The following is a 20,135-nucleotide window of genomic DNA, read 5'->3' as shown; positions in this document are numbered from 1 at the left end:
CACACACACACACACACACGTAGAACCGGGCATTGCTAATTTGTTGTAAGGGAAGGTCATGGTAACATTAAAACCAAGCAGGAATGTAGAGAGGAAACAGTAATGGGCACGTTGTATCACGATTGTTAATGTGCATGAGCTGGCTCTCCAGCTGTTTACCGGGCTGTCATGACGGGACCTCCCCTTTCACCCCGGAAGCGTTTAAGGTCGCAACCCATGCAGGGCACCACTGAGCATGTGCGAGGCGGCCGATACGAATCGGCCAATCCTCATGTTGTGCACCGGTGTGACAAAACATTCTGCACTGAATGCACTTTGTGCGAATGCAGATTGGCCAATTTGAATCCTGCCAATGCAGAAGGACTCCCAGGTATGACAGTACTTTGCGAAATAACGCGAATTCGAATCGCCCAGTGCAGAAGACCCCCAGTTCCACACTCATCTGATAAGGGCTTCTGTCACTTACAGTCCTCTGTGTGTTCTCATAGGAAGAGGTCCAGTGTATCCCCTACCAGGGTCCATAGGAGTGCATCTTATGTTTTTCTTTCCTAAACTAAATACCTGCAGATGCTTCAGTCTCTTTCTCTGATGGAAGCTGTTCCACAGCCTCAATCATTTAGGTAGTTCTTTCCCCCTTCCAGCTGTGGGAATGCATTCTGAGAGGAGACAAGCATTGTGGTATGCTGTGTGGTGGTATGTTGAGAGGAGACTGTAGATAAGACATGGCTGAACAAAGATACAAACCATTCCTTTCCCCTGTTTCAAGTCCCAAACCCAATCCACAATACCAGACTAGCTCAGAGGGGTGCAGGATTAGTATAATACTCTGAACAGAACCCTGCTGATAGCTGCTGTCATGCAAGTCCAGACACAACAAATGGAATTATATTTTGGCAGGGAGCAGAGCACTGAATTGAATATTTATACATATATACAAGGTTAGGAGGTGTGGTCTACTGACAGTACCAAGAGACCTTGGATGGTCATCTACCCCACTATACCCCCAGCCAAAGAAAATATATTTTTGCCTCCAAATGCCCTCTGGAAAAACCTCCAGATCACCTCTTGTTTGAAAAGGCTTTTTCTGGATCCAGAATGGTGGTGGTGATGGGAGGGAAGAGGAGTGACAAAATTGTTCCAGTCTTCTCATATCATGGAAGATGTTCTACAGCCCCAGTAATTTGGATATCCCTTTTCTTACCCCTTTCCAATTTATTAATAAGTTGTTTTCTTTCCCCAGCCCATGCAATTCCTTCTCCACTCTAGACAGTTCTAAGGGACCACAAAAATGTCTCTAGGTCTACATAGGGCACACAGGCTGTACTTTCCCCATCCCTCATCTATATCTACCTTCTCTTCCCTATCTTTGTTGAGTAGATGGATCACGTTTTTCACTGTTGTCCATTTTCAAAGCTGTTCATGTGTCAATTCCCTTCCCTCCATTTTTAATCACTCTTGCAGCCACATGCATGGGTTTATTGCAAACTTAGATAGATACCTCTTTGCTTTCTCCCTCTCTCTACCCCAATCTTTTTATGAACTAAAGTTCATGGGAAACAACAGGCCAAAGATATAATTGCTAATCTTAGGAAAGAAAGTATAGACTTGCAGCCAGAAAGGAAAGGCACAGATGGATTTAAAGTCTAAAGTAGAATATATAAATTCTACCCAGCCTCTTCAGAGTCGTGATGCATCTGTGATGCACAGCTCGTGCAGAGCCCGCAAAGAGATTAGTATATCATCCAAACGTCACTCTTTTTTAAAGGAAGGGGGGAAAGGATTCATCTGTCACACTGCCTTTAAGCTTTCTGTATTCGTCTCCTACAGCACTGGCTTGCAACTCCTAGACAAGGGTCATAAACTTACATGAGATTTACTTGGTCTTTTTTAGCCTGATCCGTGCTGTGTCGAGCATCTCAAGGCAGAAAGTGCTTGTGAAGGCTTTCAGAGCTGAGTTCAGGCATCATGGAGCTTGCCTCCTTGCTCTTTTCTTTCTGTTATCCCCCAGAACTCAAAAGAGTTCCTGTAGAGGTGGTGCCCTTTTGCAGTAGTTAAAAGCCTCATTATTTTGGGCTGAGAGCTAGAGATGCTTGGACTTCTTTAAAATCAGATGCTTCAGGTACCATTTGTTCTGTGCCCTGCTGCAGCCATTTCATAACTGCCTGTCTCTCACTCAGCATTTCCCCCCCAACACTCCTACCTCTTGTTGCAAAACAGATTCCTAGCATTGTTGGACCTGAGTTTCATGTGTAGAACAATCATGACTTGAGCTGAAGCTGTTCCCAGAAAGAAGGCATGTGAAAATAAAAAGTGCTGGATTAGGAGTCAGCATGGAGTAATATATGAAGGGAGGCTTTCTGAAAGATCAGGATTCAGAAATCCCCATGTTTCAAAGAAAGGGAAATGCAGGGAACAGAAGGGGTCTCTGATAGTACTGTGGGACAACCTGGCAAAACCCTTTTCCTACTTTCCTTTTGCTGCTGAGACCAAACTGGCCCAGGCAGGGAAAGAGATGTGCCTCATGCCATCACAACATTTTTTCTTATTATAGATAGGATCAGATAACAAATAGATAGAGGAGCTAAAACAGAGTGAGTTTCACATTCCATGGACAAAGGCTCCCATCTTTCCAATAGAGAGCTACCCAGTGAGAACTGGAAAAGTTCTCTGCATCCAAATAATATTATCTCTTTTAGCATGTTTGGTTTAAGTATTATATTAAAAAATATATCAAAGCTTTATGTGGAAATTACTTTATTGAAATATTTGTCATAATGTAAAGAGAATAGTACAATCAACCTGCGCCATATGTGGGCTTCCCATATGCGGCTTTCAGCTTACACTGAAGCCACAGTACAATTTAATGAGTGGTGTGTGCACCGTGCCATGCACTGTGGTGGAAATTCCTTTTTGAAATATAAAAGCTATAGAAAGATGGAGTCACTTTTGTCAGCCAGAGAGATAGTTTTGAAATAAAGGCTTGGAGTTACTAGAGCAAAGGAATAGTGAGTGCATCTTGACCTGAATGGAAGCTGGCACCAGTAGAAAGACATAACATAAACTACTGAGATAAGGACATCCAGAAGCAAGGTTAGAAGGAAGGCTACAGGAGGGGGTAAGGAGTGATGATGCAGTTTTAATGTATGCATGTATTTCTGTTCTGATTGTAAGAATTCTATATGTTTAAATTGTAATTAGCCAACCAGGTGTATTGAAGAAGCTTCTTTGTCTTGAATAATATAAAAAGAGCCATTTTGTCTTGTTCGGGGTTCTCAGCTTTTGGAACTTGAATTCCACTGAGTTCAATGTTTTCCTTTGTCGACAACTGGAAATAAACTTATGGATTTTCAATTATTAGGTCCTCTTGCTGATCCTTTTGCTCTGCAAAAACCTAGAAATCTAAGTATCCTGAAATTTCTGTTACAGCACCATGCACATGCTCTATTGTTTTCAATGGGGCGCAAGCATACACGGTTTTCCCCTTACTTGAGGGGGGGGGGTCCGGAATGGATTCCCCGCATAAGGAAAGGGTGGACTGTATATACAGTACACCCTTGCCTTACAGGGTGGGACCTGTTCCGGACCACCACCACCAACCCACGTAATGCTCAAGCCCCGTTAGATATAATGGGGTTCGTGCATGACATGCAGCGTGCACGCCATTGTTTGTTCTGTTGTGCGGCTTTCAGCATAAGCTGAAAGCCACATAAAAGGTGCCCACATAGGACCCAGTACATCCCTTATATTTAACAAAAAAAATGATCACACTTGAAAGAACATTGGTTTTTTAAGATCACATACAGTATCTAAACAGAGCTGTACCTGATACAGCTTATACCAACAGCCTTTCTTTTATTGAAGTACAGGGTGACCAAAAATTATCTTTACAATTTCACTTATATATAGAATTGAAATTGTAAAGATACTTCAAGCACTCTTTATAACTGTAGTATCTTCAGCTTGACTTGCTCACTCACTGCACTGCTTATCAGTTCCATTTCACACTGAGAAAAAAATGATTCAGTACAACTAGCTGAACTTTTATTTCTTTGAAATGTGAACGTGAGTCTGGACACAGGCAACGCACCTTATTTTTTCTTGATTAATGGTACTTATAACTGAGATTTTGATGTTTGACAAAAATTTTGCTAAATAGAAACAAGCTTATCAGTCTGTTCCATTTGTTAGTCTGTTCCTCTGTGCACTAGGGTTTATCATGCTTGCCTCCTCAGAAGAATAACTAGAACTTCACATTTTGTATTTAGCCCATATAACAGGGGTAGGCAACCTTTTTGAGCCGGGGGCCGGGTTGCTGTCCCTCAGACAACTGGGGGGCCGAAGTCAGGGGTGGGGCTTCCACCCTCCAGGGGCGGAGCTTCCACCCTCCGGGGGCGGAGCTGCATGCTGAGGCGGAGCTTCCACTCTCTGGGGCGGAGCTTCCACCCTCTGGGGGTGGAGCCACACACCAGGGCGGAGCTTCCAGCCTCTGGGGTGGGGCGACATGCTGGGTGGAGCTTCCTCCCTCCAGGGGCAGAGCCACATGCTGGGGGCGGAGCTTCCACCAAAGCCCCGTAAGGAGAAGGAGGCATGTGCCTGGCCTCTCCTCCTCATTCCCTTCCTTCAGCCGAAGCCTAAAAATAAATTAAAGAATGAGGAAATACATGCACACACTCTCAACCCACAAAGGTGCAAGCATCCCATTGTGAGGGGGGGGGGTTTGGAAAGAGATACCAAGGCACATAAATAATAACAACAGTTTTTGCATCAGGGAAGCTACCAGCAAGCCACAAAATGAGGAAATACATGCACACCCTCTTCCGATAACCCCCTTCCCCCCAATGAACCAACCTCTCTCGTGGCTGTGGGTTTGGCCGTGGCTATGGGTCTGGCTCTCGCTCTGGCGCTCTGCCGCCTCTTCCTCCTTCTCCTCCATTCTTCCATAGAGAGAAGGAGGGAGGTGGGCGGAGGGAAGAGGGTAGACTCAGGAGGGAGAGGGCGGAGGAGGAGGAGGGAAGAGGGCGGTGCCCATTTGGAGGCCCGGTGCGGCCCTGAAGCCCTCAAACAAGGCTCCAGAGAGCACACCGGGCCTCTTAGATGGGCGCCGCCATTTTGTTCATCAAAATGGCGGCGAACTCTCGCGCGACTTTTCCCGTCGCGCGAGACTTCACCGCCACTTTAAAGAACAAAATGGCGCCCGGAGCAGCAGCAATTGGCTGCGCAATCGGCGGCAGTAGCGAGCGCGGGCCGGTCCCGCCGCGTCCGCGGGCCGCATTAGGCCCGCGGGCCGGAGGTTGCCGACCGCTGCCATATAACATGATTTATTGCAATGCAACAGCCCAGACAGCAATGGATAAACATAGATGAAGATATGTAAATGGTGTGGAAAATTTTCCATGGAAAAATATAGCATTCAAAAGTTACCAGAAAACATTCTGTTTTCCACCCCACATTTCTAGGGGTATCCCCTGCATCTTGTCAGCGCATTGCAGTCTTCAGCATCAGTACAGTGCTAGGAGAAGTATAGAACAAAGAAACAACTTGTTGCCATTACATTTGCTTAGGGAAGAGCAAAATATGGCCTTCAAGCTAATCCATGGCCATTTTTGCATCTTGAACCCCCACCCAATGCAATCTGACTGCTGATAATTACCTGGAGGGTTGCCTTTTTTTGCTCCTAGACACTTCAAGGAATAGTTGTTTTCAAGTTCTAGACCCTTCCAGATCCCCCACTAACTCCCAAAATTGGAAAAAAACCTGACAAATAAAGAATGAAACTGGAATGAGCTTTCAGCCACTTCTGGATTTTTTTTTTAAAGAATAGTATTTCTAGGCTTTATGCCCCTCTGGTGGTGCAGAGGCTAATAGCAGGTACTTCATCCACAGTGTTGTGAGTTCGATCCCAAGGCTCCAAGATTGACTCAGCCTTTTATCCTTTCGTAGGTCAGTAAAATGAGTACCCAACTTGTTGGGGGCAATTGGCTTACAGATTGTAAACTGCTTAGAGAGTGCTGAGTTCACTACTAAGTGGTATAAAAATATAAATGCTATTGCTATTGCTCACTGGGACCTCAGGCAAAAAATTGACCCCAGAGCCTTTGACAACTCAAGTGTGCATTAGACTATCAAAGCAGACGTAGGGAACTGAGGAACTGTTGCAGGATGTAACGTTGAGATGACTGAGATTCTCTCTGCAGATGGGAAGACATCCCCTATATTAAAACAACAACAAAATACACTTTGCAGCTAGTAAGCTACACAGCAAGAATTTTCTTCCATGATGTACTAGTTTTCTGGTTGTAGAAAGTATTGTTTGTAGCGTGTCCACTTACTGTACACATATGAGGAGACACATCATTAGAGCATTAGGAGAGTATTGGGAAGTAGAATGTCCTCTTCGAACTCTGATGTGTTGCAATCCTATCTCATTTTATGTCCTACATCTGATTTTATATCCTATGGACCACCTGCTTGATACATTAAAAAGAATGTATAAAATGGGGGAGCAGAATTGGAACAAAAACGATTTAGGGTTTGGGTAACTGGGAATGCTTGATTTAGAAGCTGGAGTGTTAAAATGCACACCCAGCCTAGATTTTTAACGCTTCCATCTTGTCTCATAAATGTTTGAGGATGGTTTGGAATGCACATTACAATGTGTTTTTTCTCCTCTGTGCCAGAGAGTGCATTTGAGGTGGAGAACTTTAAGACTGGTGTGTTCTTGGTGCCAGGGGATTTGGGGGGATGGTAAGAGCCTATTGTCAGAATCTCAGGAGACCTGCAGTAGAGTGTTTGCAGAAGGGCATGTGTATAAGTATTACACATGGAGTTTTGCCAAGAAATAAAACATGCATATTTGTCCAACAGTAAAGAATAGCGTGTAATTGTATGCTATTGCTGATTAAGGACATTTGCAAACTTCTAGACTAATCTAAACACTTAGGAGAAAATATTTTGCTATGGTCCTCTTTTCACTTCTCGTGGATGTGTCCACCCAAATGCCTTTTCGTGATTATTTATTGTATCTTCATGTTCTCACATTGCTCTGGATATCCTGATGGAACACGTGAGGACAAATTTGGAATGTCTCTGATTAAAGTCCTCTTGATATGATGCCAGTTGTGTTCGAGCTGTAATTGAATTTAATTCAATTTAATTAATTTAATTGTAATTGTAATTGAAGTCTCTTCTTCTGTCTGGCAGGTCAAATGCAGAAACCTTTTGAAGATGCCTCATTTGCACTGAGGACTGGCGAGATGAGTGGACCAGTATTCACAGATTCAGGGATCCATATCATCCTACGTACAGAGTGAAAGTGCCTTGGTGTGACACACTGGGAAAGGAAAGGGTGGCGGGAAAAGAGGAACAAGAGAACCTTTATTCCGACCCTCTGTGCTCTCTCTGTCCCTGAACAAACTTCATATCTAGCGTTTTCATTTTTATTCTGTATTTAAAAAAACCCTTGTTTCATATCTCAGTTCCTTCTTTGGCACCCTGATGTAATGTTTCCCCCCATAGAGATGCATGGTTAGTTGAGGCTGAAAACATAATCAAAAACAGAGACAGTAGCGTCTTTCTGGGGCTAGAGACGAGGATGTTTGAGCCGCTTGAGTCTGATGCTGATGATTCCTCTCATTCAGGAGATGCGCCTGTCCTTACAGGATAATTTGTCAATGCTTTAGCTCCCTATTCAACATATAGTAGAGTTATTTATTGCAGGGCACCACCCATCGATGGTGGCAAAATTTAGCCCTCAGTGTTTTAGATAGAATCAGGATCTTTTCTGCTACTGTCTACCCTTACTTAGGTGTTAAAAATATTATGTTCCCTTTCCACCCCGAAGCAGAATTCAGTGGCATTCAGTTTTCAGGTTGGCCAATCACTGATAAATTGCCCTTGGATATATAATATAACAGGAACCTTTTTTCTGCAAGATAGCCTTCCTTTGAGGTAGCAACCTCAAATGTGCAGTGTCCTAACTGAGCCATACTGGTGGTCCCCACTGGGCTTCCTTGTTTGCTTCCAACAAGCAGGAGTTTCCTTGCATCTTGTTTGCTTCCATATAGGGGGAGTTTCCATGCCTCTAAAGAGATAAGTACCCCCTTCTGTTGTATTGTTCTTCACCACCCCACACTCACACCCAATAGAAGCAAATGGGGAAGACCTGCTTGTGAAGTAACTCAGCATGGGCATCTGAGTATTCCCAGGACTCTGGATCCAGACACCTGGTTTTTAATCTGCTATGTGTTTTCCTCCAGTATGTTTTCACATTGACTTAAAACTTGAAGATGCCTTTTTTTTAAGGACAAGCAAAGGTATTAACCATTGGTACGCTTCCCATATAGCTCTTCCTTTCCCCAGCTTTAGATTCCTGCAAAATTACATTAGGTTAGATTGTATGTTAACCATTCCCATGTATGGTTCTTGATGCTGAAATACCATCCTATGGGAAGGCTGGTAGATATAGTTACCAGGGGTTTGTTAGTTGGTTTATTTGATATGTTATTCTTTTTTTTCTTTTTTAAGAAGCAAGTCACGATCCATTTGTGGTTTAAGAAAACACTGTAAAGTCAATCTTTCAGTTACACTGCATTGTTTCTGTTTAGTCAAATAAAATTCTCACCAAGTTCCTTGCATTTGGTCATCCAAGCAAGCTTTGTGTATATATATGTATAGAGAGAGTGTTCCCTTTCTCTTATGCAAGAAAAATAAAATAAAATAAACCTCTCCAATTAAATATCATCAGAGTTTTGACCTTAAGATGTGATTTTTGTTTTGTTTTGTTTTGCTTTTTCACATGTGCTTGTATTTGATTGTATGTATCTCATTTTATTCTTTTTTCATCATAAAGCAGAGCTTACCAGGTCTAAAAAGAACTCGTCTGAAGTTACTGGAACAATTCTGCACAGTTTCATGAACAACCAGGCCAAACACAGCCCGCCTAGCTATGGACTGTGTATGGCTTGCAAGGTGCTCAGCAAATGGCTGATATTGCTGCCCAGTGCACATTCTCCATTTCCTTCCTCTACTCCTTTTTCAGGCTGCCTAGTAGTTCCCTAAACAGACTTGTCATGGGTGATTGATAAGTGACAATTGGTAGAGGTCAGCTCTAATGGAAAAATATTGGAAGGAAGAGGTATTTAGCAACTTTCTCCCAAATTGGACCTGAGAGGGCTCGCCAAAGATGCTTAAAAACAACAACACAGTACAATTTTAAAACACAAAGATTAAGTTAGGTTGAGTGTTGTGTTATGGAATGAGATTTTGTGTTGACAGAGATAGAATATTTATTTCAAGTTTCAAGGAGCCATTTCAGTGGAGGACAAAGTCTGATGATGTCAGACAGGAGAGACAGAAAGGAAGAGAATACAAAGTCAAGGAAAGTACACATTTTCCAGGATTGGTCATGGTTTGAATAGTTGTGTAAATGGGTTGGTGGTGGGCTGTAGTTCTTGCCATGTCCCAGATCACATTCGAAGTGCAATGAAACTATATTTCCAAGTACCAGTCCAAATACTTCCGATACTAATCCGATACTAAAGTATTTCTGAATACTTCTGATACTAGTCCTATCATTCCAAAACTGGCTTTAATTTTCCTGCTTTATGGGGAGACAATCCTTACATTGGGGTCTTGCTTCTCCTGCACACTTCCAAGGCAGGGTATCTTCAACCTGTTACTCCACTTATCCACCCTAAGTGTGAGAGAGAACCCCTCCTTTGCAGTTCCATCAGGCCTCACATCCAACAGGACATGGTTTCACTTATCACTGAACCTTTGTGTTATTTTTGACAACTAATGACTGGTTTTGTTCTAAGGAACATTTTTGGTTCTCGCAGCTTTTCTAACCTGATGGAGGTGGTTAGTGTACGGAGAAATGGATTGTGTGCTGAGCCCCCAACTCTCCTCTGACAAGTAGTTGGGGCGAATGGACAGTGAAGGAAGCACCATTTGAGTATGCTGAGTTGGAGGACCCCTGTTTGGGGTATCAGATCCTAACCCTTTTTGGGACACAGGTGGGTAAGGGGTTTAGTGATGCTACACTAAAGAGATCATCCGAAGACATGGAGCGCGGGGTTATCAGTACGCTGATGACACCCAAATAATTTTCTCTATGTCTCCGACTGATGCAGTGACTGAGGATGGCGTCTCTCCTCTCGTGGCGTGCCTGGAGTCAGTAATGGGCTGGATGAGGGAAAACCGACTCAAGCTGAATCCAGAGAAAACGGAGGTACTTGTGATAGGTTCCCCTGGTCCAGAAATGGCGGTAGTTCCACCTGTCCTGAACGGGGTCACGCTCCCTGTGAAGGACTCTGTGCGCAGTTTGGGGGGTGCTTCTTGACTCGTCGCTTCACCTGACTGCTCAGGTGAATGCGACGGTCAAGAGCACCTGTTATCAGCTTCGGCTTATTCGCCAGCTGCGCCCATACCTGGCCCAGAGGGACCTTGAAACTGTTGTACATGCTCTGGTAACCTCGAGATTGGATTTCTGCAATGCACTCTACATGGGGCAACCCTTATACCAAACCCGGAAGCTACAAATGGTACAGAATATGGCAGCCAGGCTGGTTACTGGTACTTCCAGGGCCAGCCACATAACACCGGTGCTCCAAGATCTGCATTGGCTGCCTATTCGCTTCCAGGCACAATATAAGGTGTTGGTGATGACCTATAAAGCCCTAAATGGCTTGGGCCCAGGATACCTGAAGGACCGCCTCTCCCCATACATTCCATCCCGCACCCTCAGAACATCTGGGCAGCAATTACTTAAGGTGCCAGGGGCTAGACTTACCTCTACCACGAGGAAGTCTTTCTCTATCGCCGCCCCGGCCCTTTGGAACACGCTGCCCTCAGAGCTCCGCTCGGCCACCTCCCTGGCCCAATTTAGGAAGGATTTAAAAACCTTTCTGTTTAAGACCGCATTCCCCCAATCAGAGTCCTAGTAGGCCTCCCCTCCTTCGTGTTCTGCAAGAGGATTGGCTAACGGGGCTTTTATCTTCTTTTATTACATGGATGTGTAGTTAATTTAAGATGTTTATTGTAACCTGTTTTGTTTTTATGATGTAAACCGCCCTGATCTCAGGAAGGGCGGTATATAAATAAAAAAATTATTTATTATTTATTACACAGTAGTTTGAGCATTCAAGTGATTTGAATGGCATTGCTGTGGCCATGCAGATGAACATTTCTGATGCTCCCACTTCTCTCCTGCCCCTTGTGATTGATCAGCAGTGCCTACATCCAGGGTTTTGCCACTGGATTTCTCTCATAGTGAAACAGGCAGTGGGCATCAGTGATGATCTCTGAGACTTCACAAAAGGGTGGTCAAATGGAGCGCAAACAGTTGGCACAAGTTTAGCGAAGAACAAGTAGCCGAGTATAGGCCTTATAGTGGCTGAAAGTGTTCTAAACATTCACAGAGACATTCCTCTTGAGTCCTCATCCTCCCATGAGTAGGGGGAACATGATGGGGTGCTTCAGTGGTTTCTCACTCAATGCTAAGATGAAGAAGAATGTGTCTTCTGGCAGGACATTACTGAAATTGAATTGTTGCAGACAAGGAGGAAGGTGGATTATTAATTTACGATGATGATGATGATGATGATGATGATGATGTCCTTATAACAATTACTTAAAAGCCTGTGTGAACAGGTAGGTCTTTCTCCAGAGTGAGCATCTCTTCATTTGTTTGACTCAGAGGAATTCCCTACGGTTCTCAGGAAGGTGGAAAAGTCTGAGTTTAATCTAGTAAAAGAAGGGAAGGAATACCTGAAATGAGATCTAAGGCTAAGAGATTTCTGTTGAAATGATGGAGAGGGGAATGGTCTCAACTTGGTTTGGCAAGGGCTGCACCGGCTTAAACTAAGGGCCCTTATGCCTTTTCTAATGAGGTGATAGAGATACTGAAACTGCCCTTCATTGGTCCAAAACATATTGCAGAAATAATCCAGTTTGAGACCACTTTAACTGCCCTGGCTCAGTAGTGGGGAATCCTGGAAATTGTAGCTTATTGTAGCACCAGAGTTCTCTCACAGAGAAATGTCTCAGAATTACAGTTCCTGGAATTCCCTAGCATTGAGCCAGGGCAGTTAAAGTGGTCTCAAACTGGATTATTTCTACAATGTAATGGACCATTCATGCTTCTCTGGCTGGACTGGCTTGGGGGTATTCTTTTCCCTAGAGATACAGATGATATCCCCAGAAACCATGAGGATAAAATGTTGGAGACTTTTTAATGCAGGCCTCACAAGGTTGCTGTTCTTGCCATTTGAGCTGCTGCAGTCAATTCTTTGTTTGCTAAGACCAATATTAGAACTGGATCCTGGATTTGCTCCCACAGGTTCCTAAGGAAAAAAACTAAGCTTTGGCAAGGGATCAATAAATTAGTCAAGGCCTCTGCTTTCATGGCAGGTGCCAGTCTGGATTCTTTACAGTTTGCTCTAGGGCCATGGCACCAGATATTGCTACCATGTACCAATAATTGGCTAAAGAATTGGAATGCTGACACCATATCTTAGGCTTAGTTGGCTACATGTCCTTTTAAGGGCTCTAAATTGTTTGGCAACATGTTAGATGATGTGTTAGTCAAAATTAAAGATAAGCAAAAAGCATTGCAATCATTAGATAAAAAAGGAGGATAAAAATACTTTCAATGTTAGAGCTAATTCTTTTGTCCCTACAGGTCTCAGTTAAGACAGTGAAAGTTTAGATCTTTCAGATCTAATTGGACTTCTTCCAAACCACTGAATAGACAACAGCACTCAGCAAGATTTAATAAAGGTCCAGCTTCTACTAACAAACTGAGTAGAAGATCAAACCAAAACTCACCCAAACTGATTTTTAAAAATAACTTGCTTTGAGTCACTGCTGGTGGTTTTTTTTTTCTTTTCTTTCTGAATCTATGAAGATTCCAGCGCATTGTAGTGGAGACAAATGCAGTAACCTTCTGGGTGTTTGTAGGTACAGCATGAAGGGTATCACACAATAATCAAACATTCAGGACCAGAACATGTATGTTCACATGTGCCAGATCACTTATTTGGAGCAGTTGATAGATTTTAAAGGTAAACAGCATTATTTTCATGTCCTACCAGTGTTATTTCCAGCTTGAGGTGGGGCCATCTTTTTAATCCCCATGGACACGAATCAAATTAGGAAATGAATACAGATTTTCTACCCCAAAATAAAATAATTTCTGCTGCAGAAAATTATCACTCATGGTCATCCTTTATGCCAGCCATTTTACACACCCACTTGCATACTGCAGTGACTTGTAAGCAAGTGTTCTAATGTGGTGCATTTTCTGCTGATTTTCTCTATGCTGTCTGTCCCACTGCAGAACTACCTGTGTATTAATGGATGGGGTGGGGTAGTATTTATTTTGTTGAAGGGTATGTTAGGACTTTGTTTAATATATTTATGCCAGTTTTATATTGGTGAAAAAATGTCCCATTATATCACATTAAGGACATGGTGGCTCAGTGGTTAAGATGCTGACGCTTGACGATTGCAAGATCAGCAGGTCGGCAGTTTGAGGCCCAAGTGTCATGGGGTGGAGTGAGTTCCCATCACTAGTCCCAACTTCTGCCAAATTAGCAGTTCGAAAGAATGTAAAATTGCAAGTAGGTAAATAGGTACCACTTTGGTGGGAAGGTAACACCATTCTGTGCAGCCATGCTGGCCACATGATCACCGGAGTTGTCTTCTGACAACACTGGCTCTTCGACTTAGTAATGGAGATGAGCACTGCCCCTTACAGTCAGGCACAACTAGACAATCATGCCAAGCTAAAACCTTTACCTTTATATCACATCCAGTCTAGAAATACAATTTCATTAGTGTGTAATTAAACAATCTAACTAAACTCTGCTCCCCATGGTGTATCCAGCTGCTTGGCTAGGTAAATGTCTTTCTTAAGTGGATATGATGCCTCACAGCACCACAACACATTTCTGACCATTTCCTGATTTTCTTGGCATACACTGCTGCAATGGACATTTACCTCTGAATTCAACCAACTGTTTCTTCTTCATGATCTCTGAATCTCTGCACCTACACAGTGCGATTTCTGGAGTGTCTAAAGCTGTAAAGCTGGTGTTTTGGCAGTAGCCTGCCTCTTTCCCTTAGGTATATAGGTGAGCAAAACATCCTAGTGGACACATTGAGTTGCACCCTCCTATCATCACACAAATCACACTCACTCTACATACTATCTTTATGATCCAGCATACCCCAGAGATAGACAAATTAGGACTCTCGATATCACCTCAATGGTTTTCCAAGTGCATGGCAGCAGCCATCAACCTGACATATGAGATGGTGGGCAAACTGCCCTTTCCTCAAATTAGAAATCATTCCACCAGAACAGCATTGGCATCTACAACCTTTCTGTCTGGAGTCCTGCTACAGGACATCTATCAGGCCACAAAGTGGTCACAACCTTCCACCTTTGTCTCCCACTACAGGATAGACAATCATTCCTGATGGGAGGCAGCCTTTGGCAGGGCAGTACTTTTCTCATCTGTGTCATGGCACTCCCACCTTTGGGGGTAAGGAGCTTGCCAGTCTCCCATTTTGTGTGAGTCACAGAGATGAAGAAGGAGAAGCTTACCTGAAATTGTTTTTCTTCAAGTGGTCATTGGTGACCTCACACAACTCTGCCCTTCCTCCTCTCTTTTGTCTCGTTGACATTTTCCCCCAAATTCTGCTACTTTGCGCACTTGGTACTGAGGCTAGACAGGCAGGGCAACCTACATATTGCACTGCATATGCACAGAGATCGAATTTTGTGTGAGCTCACAGATGACCACTCAAAGAACCACACAGTCACAAGTAAGCAACCTGTTCTTATCAGTAGTTAGATCCATCTGTAGTGTGTACCACATTTGAAACTGCTGAATAAGCATAACCCACACTTTCTGAAAGGCAGCCAGTCTAAATTTTATGCACACTCTAGTTTCCTTATTCTTCACATATCTTGGAAGTGCACAAAATCTCATCACTGCTCTGAAGTGGCAGCACCTGCAAAATTGGATGTCAGATTCCTTCCAAGGCTTCATGTTATTTGTGATACACCCCTACCAGGAGCAGCAAGCTTATGTATTCATCTCAGTGCTGTCAAGGGACTCTCACATTGTAATAGAGGGCCTCAACAGACCAGGATAAAGAGCTGGCATGGGGGAAGAGTGGGGCATGGCGACAGTAACCCAGCTGCCCTGCCTCTACCCCCAAACTGGCATGACACTGAGTGCCCCACTGCATGACGGGCAGCATCATGCCGTGTCTTTGGCTCAGTGTTTGCATGCGCTGCACTAAAGATTCGTGGAAGAGCCGTGGCAGCGGTGGCTAATGCGCCCTTTCTGTGGTGTAAAAAGGAGCCACTTTTTGCAGCAGCTTTTTTGCGCTGCAGAACTGCTGGGTTGGGGGCTTGGTGTGTGGTTGCCACATCCTCAACCCAGTTCTTCCAGGGGTGGCACGGAGCCGCCTCTTAGAGGCAGTCTGTTCAGCCCCAGAGTCCCTCTCCTCCTTTGCCTTACTCCTTATGTCTTTATTTCTTGGCTTGTCTGGTCAAGGCCGCTTTCTCGGAGGAGCAGTTTGAAGGTTTCTAGCTTTGTCTTTGTTTGCATCCTTCTTTGGTCATGGCTCTTCTACATTTTGGGACATAGCTCTGCTCTGTTGTAAACTATGAGTGGATGTATTCAATAAGTCCTTTCATTCTTTGCTTCTCCATTTGGTCCTTCCTTAACAGGATCAGGCATGGACTTGTGCTCTCCTGCCTTCTAGGTGGAGGAGTTGTTCTCATCCTAGCACCCATACCAACATTCTTGCACGGTTCACTCACAAATCAAAATGGGACATTTGTGTCCTAACACAATGTATGGGACATCATCATCAGTATGCAGATGACACCCAACTCTATTATTCCTCTTCGCCACAAGCCAAGGAAACTGTTTTTGGTCCTAAACTGTTGCCTGTCATTAGAAATGAACTGGATGAAGGCAAACAACTCAGGACTTAATCCAAACAAGATGAAGGTGCTCCTGGTCAGTCAGCAGACAGATGAGGGAATAAAGATTCAGCCTCTGCTGGATGGGGTCATACTTATCTTGAAGATGCAACTTTATAGCTTGAGTTTGCTCCTGGACTCAACTCTAAGCCCGGAAGCTCAGGTTTCATCAGTGACTAGGAGTGCATTTGCACAGTTAATGCTTGTTCACCAGCTGTGTTTGTTCCCTGAGGTGTTGGATCTGACCATGGTGACATATGCCTTAATTACATCCCGGTTTGATTACTGTGATGTGCTCTAAGTGGAGCTGCCTTTGAAGAACGTTCGGAAACTTCAACTGGTCCAAAGACCTGCAGCCAGATTACTAATGAGTTCTGGCTACAGGGAGCAGACAATTTCCTTGTTACAACAGCTCCATTGGTTGCTGGTCCATTTCTTGGCACAATTCAAAATTCTGATTGTGACCTTCAAAGCCCTACATGGCTCAGGTCCAGATTATTTGAAGGACTGTATTACCCCTTATGAACTAGCCTGTGCTCTGAGATCTGCTATGGAGACCCTTCTCTCTGTCCCACCTCCCTCAGAAGTACATCTGGTGGGAAGGCAGGAGCAGGCCTTTTCAGTGGCTTTCTTCAGGCTCTGGTACCCCCTTCCCAGAAAAGTTAGGCTGGCACCCTCCCTATTTACTTTTCACAAGCAAAGAGTTTTCTGTTCTGATATACCCCCCATCTTGCATAATTCATAATCATAAAAAGAAAGGAAAAAAAACACTGATTATAGAATTAAAGTAATGAAAAATCTGGACATAAACCTCAATGAAAGATTACTAGATTTTCAAAAAATATATCTACAGGAAACCAAGGGGCTGTACAGACCGGCCAAAAGGACTGGCATTGGGGTGGAGTGAGAGCATGGTGACTGCACGCTGCAAGCCCCAAAGTTGTGTCATGCCACCCACCTGTCCAGATGGCAGGTGGCATCATGATCTTTCTTCAGTGCAGTGTTTAGGCACGCTGAGCCAAATAACAGGGAAGAGTTGTGCAGTGGCAAGGGTGCCCTTTTTTCAGGCCAAAAAGAAGCAGCATTTTGCAGCTTCTTTTTGTCTTGGAAAAACACTGGATCAGTGCCACAGCGTGTGATTGCCGCAGCCCCAATCTGGCACTCAAAGGGGTAGCAGCAGGCCACTTTTTCGGGGTGGTTTCTCTTGTCCCTAGGACCAGCAGACAGACACATAGCCACACAAATGTTCCAAATGTTGCAACATTGTAAGTACCTCAGGATGCATCTACGTTGTAGAAATAATACAGTTTGTCACCACTTTAAGTCAGAGACTAAGGGCCAGACCGGCAAAGGTGTAACTGGCTTCATTATATACATGCACCTATGGGGACATTTACACAGTAATGCAGTTTGACACCACTCTACTGTCCTGGTTCCATACTTCAAAACTCTGGGATTTGTATGAGGCACACACACTCTTGGGCAGAGAAGGCTAAAGACCGTTGTTGTTGTTGTTGTTGTTGTTGTTGTTGTTGTTGTTGTTGTTATTGTTGTTAGATGCTTCCAACTCATGGCGACTCTGTGAATGGAGTATATCACACGGAGCTTTTTGGTGGTTTTGTGGCTCAGTTCCAGCTAACTTCCTAAGTGATTGTACTTCCAATGATGCGGTTTCATGTCATAAACTGACTGTTTTATCAGACACCATTGATTTCTATGGGAGCTCTTTGCGAACTGCTTCAGCAGTGTTTCTGAAGTCACCCCTCATTTTGGTAAAAACGGAAAAAAAGTGGCTTCAGAGAATTCGCTTCCTGGCTGCCTTCGATTGCACTGCGATTTGGTCTGGTGTGGAAAAGCACTCCAATGCCACCCCCCTTGGCCCCTGCGTCCTGCTCTGTCACCCACCTCCTTGTCCTTCATGCCATCTTCTCCTCTCTGCCAACCAGCCGATCCCATCATCCCCTGAGTCCTCCTAGACCCCCATCTGCTCCCCTCCTTCAGCCTGCCACCAATCCCAACATCCCCTGCCTTCTCCTAGACCCCGATCTGCTCCCCTCCTTCAGCCTGCCACCAATCCCATCACCCCCTGCCTTCTCCTAGACCCTGATCTTCTCCCCTCCTTCAGCCTCCCACCAATCCCATCATCCCCTGACTGCTCCTGCATCCCGATCCGGGCCCCAGGGACTCCCAGTGAGCTAACCTATCATCCCCTGACTGCTCCTGCATCCCGATCCTGGCCCCAGGGACCCCGAGCAACCTATCCCATCATCCCCTGCCTTCTCCTGCATCCCGATCCTGGCCCCAGGGACCCCCAGTGACCTATCCCATCATCCCCTGCCTTCTCCTGCATTCCCGATCCTGGCCCCAGGGACCCCCAGCGGGCTATCCATAATCCCCGACTGCTCCGCATCCGATCCGGGCCCCAGGGACACCCAGTGAGCTAAATCACATCCCCTGCCTTCTCCGGTATCCCGATCCGGGCCCCAGGGACCCCCAGTGAGCTAACCCAATCATCCCCCGCCTTCTCCTGCATCCCAATCCGGGCCCCAGGACCCCCAGCGACCTATCCCATCATCCCCTGCCTTCTCCGGCATCCCGATCCTGGCCCCAGGGACCCCAGTGACCTATCCCATCATCCCTGCCTTCTCCTGCATCCCGATCCTGGGCCCCAGGGACCCCAGCGAGCTAACCCATCATCCCCTGCTCTCTGGCATCCCAAGCCGGGCCCCAGGACCCCCATGACTTATCCCATCATCCCCTGACTGCTCCTAGACCCCGATCTGCTCGCTCTCCTTCCAACCTGCCACCGATCCCACCATCCCCTGCCTCCTCCTTCACCTCGATGAAGGATGACAGCTAAGGAGGGGGCAGGGAAGGAGGACAGCATCCAGAGCCCCACTGAGCATGCCCTAGGGTGCCGATTTGAATCGTTGAACCCTCAAAGTATGCTCTGGTGTGATAATACAATGTGCACTCACTTCCCATTGCTTGAGTCCGCATCACGTGACTTGCTTGGAATCGAAGTGACTTCGCTTGCCCCTCACTTCGGAAGGACAACAGAAAGGCAACTAGGTGTGGAACAAAATGACGTTTTAACCTCAATCCGAATTGCTAGAGAGGAGTGACTCTGGATCTGGTGTAAAAAAACCATCATGCTTTGCATTGCTAGAACAGTAGTGTCTGTGGATCTGAGCTGCAACCCCCCCCCCCCATGTGTGATAAGGTCCAATGAAACATGTCTAAGAATCCCTATCCTCCACTGCCTTGCCCAGATCCTGCAGCCCTTGCCCATAACCCCCCTAATCAAGTCTATTCATCTGGTTTGTGGTCTTCCTCTCTTCTACCATCTACCTTTCCTAGCATTACTGCTTTTTCTAGTGATCTGTGCCTTCTCATTATGTGGCCAAAGTACAATAGTCTCAACTTGACCATCTTTGCTTCCAAGGAGAGCCTGATCTCTTCAAGAACCCATTTGTTTGTTTTCTTGGCTGTCCATGGTATCCTAAGTACTCCTCTCCAGCACCACATTTCATATGAGTTGATTTTATTTCTGTCTGCCTCCTTCACTGTCTAGCTCTCGCATCTATACATGGTAATTGGAAATACAATGGCCTGAACAATTCTGTCAGGGTGCATATTTAATTAATGCTTAATTAATGCCTTCCTGTCAGAAATTGATTGGCTTTATAGATGGGATTGATACTTTATGGTTAATTGGGATTGTATAAATGTTGGGTTAGTTCTGTAAGGGTTAATGTGTTTTTCTAAAGCTAAAAAGAACTGTGAGAAAGGAGCCTTCCCACTCAAGCTTAGTATTTGTGGGCTGATCCCACCTTGGCTAAAGCCGGTGGCTTGAGAAAGTGTGGTGGTTGGGGATGAGTTAAATGGTTTGAACATACAATATAGAGATATGGTATTTAATGACAATAGGTTTTATAGTGACCTCTATAGTTTTATATATGTTGAGATTGATTTTTTTTATATAGACACATGCGTTGATCTTGATAGATTAGATGTCATGTTCAAGTGATTGTTTAAAGGAATGGAGGTGCCAAAGAGACTATAACTCAATGGGACAAAGATGTTGTGTCTGGTGTTGGTGGGAAAGCTACAGATTCACACAAACACTTGC

At 44.8% G+C, this 20,135-nt stretch overlaps 1 protein-coding gene across 1 annotated transcript in view; it reads left to right on the top strand.

Annotated features, from left to right (window-relative positions):
- PIN1 (peptidylprolyl cis/trans isomerase, NIMA-interacting 1) overlaps positions 1-8,757 on the top strand; it is a 59,199-nt gene extending 50,442 nt beyond the window's left edge. Inside the window, exon 4 of the mRNA XM_042453534.1 lies at positions 7,201-8,757. Within this exon, the coding sequence (XP_042309468.1) occupies positions 7,201-7,310 (110 nt within the window). The 3' untranslated portion in view covers positions 7,311-8,757. The remainder of the gene's footprint in view (positions 1-7,200) is intronic.
- The last annotated feature ends 11,378 nt before the right edge of the window (positions 8,758-20,135 follow it).

This window comes from Sceloporus undulatus, chromosome 2 (genome assembly GCF_019175285.1).
Source record: "Sceloporus undulatus isolate JIND9_A2432 ecotype Alabama chromosome 2, SceUnd_v1.1, whole genome shotgun sequence".
Lineage (NCBI taxonomy): Eukaryota > Metazoa > Chordata > Lepidosauria > Squamata > Phrynosomatidae > Sceloporus > Sceloporus undulatus.
This window is presented reverse-complemented; position numbering and strand designations above follow the sequence as displayed.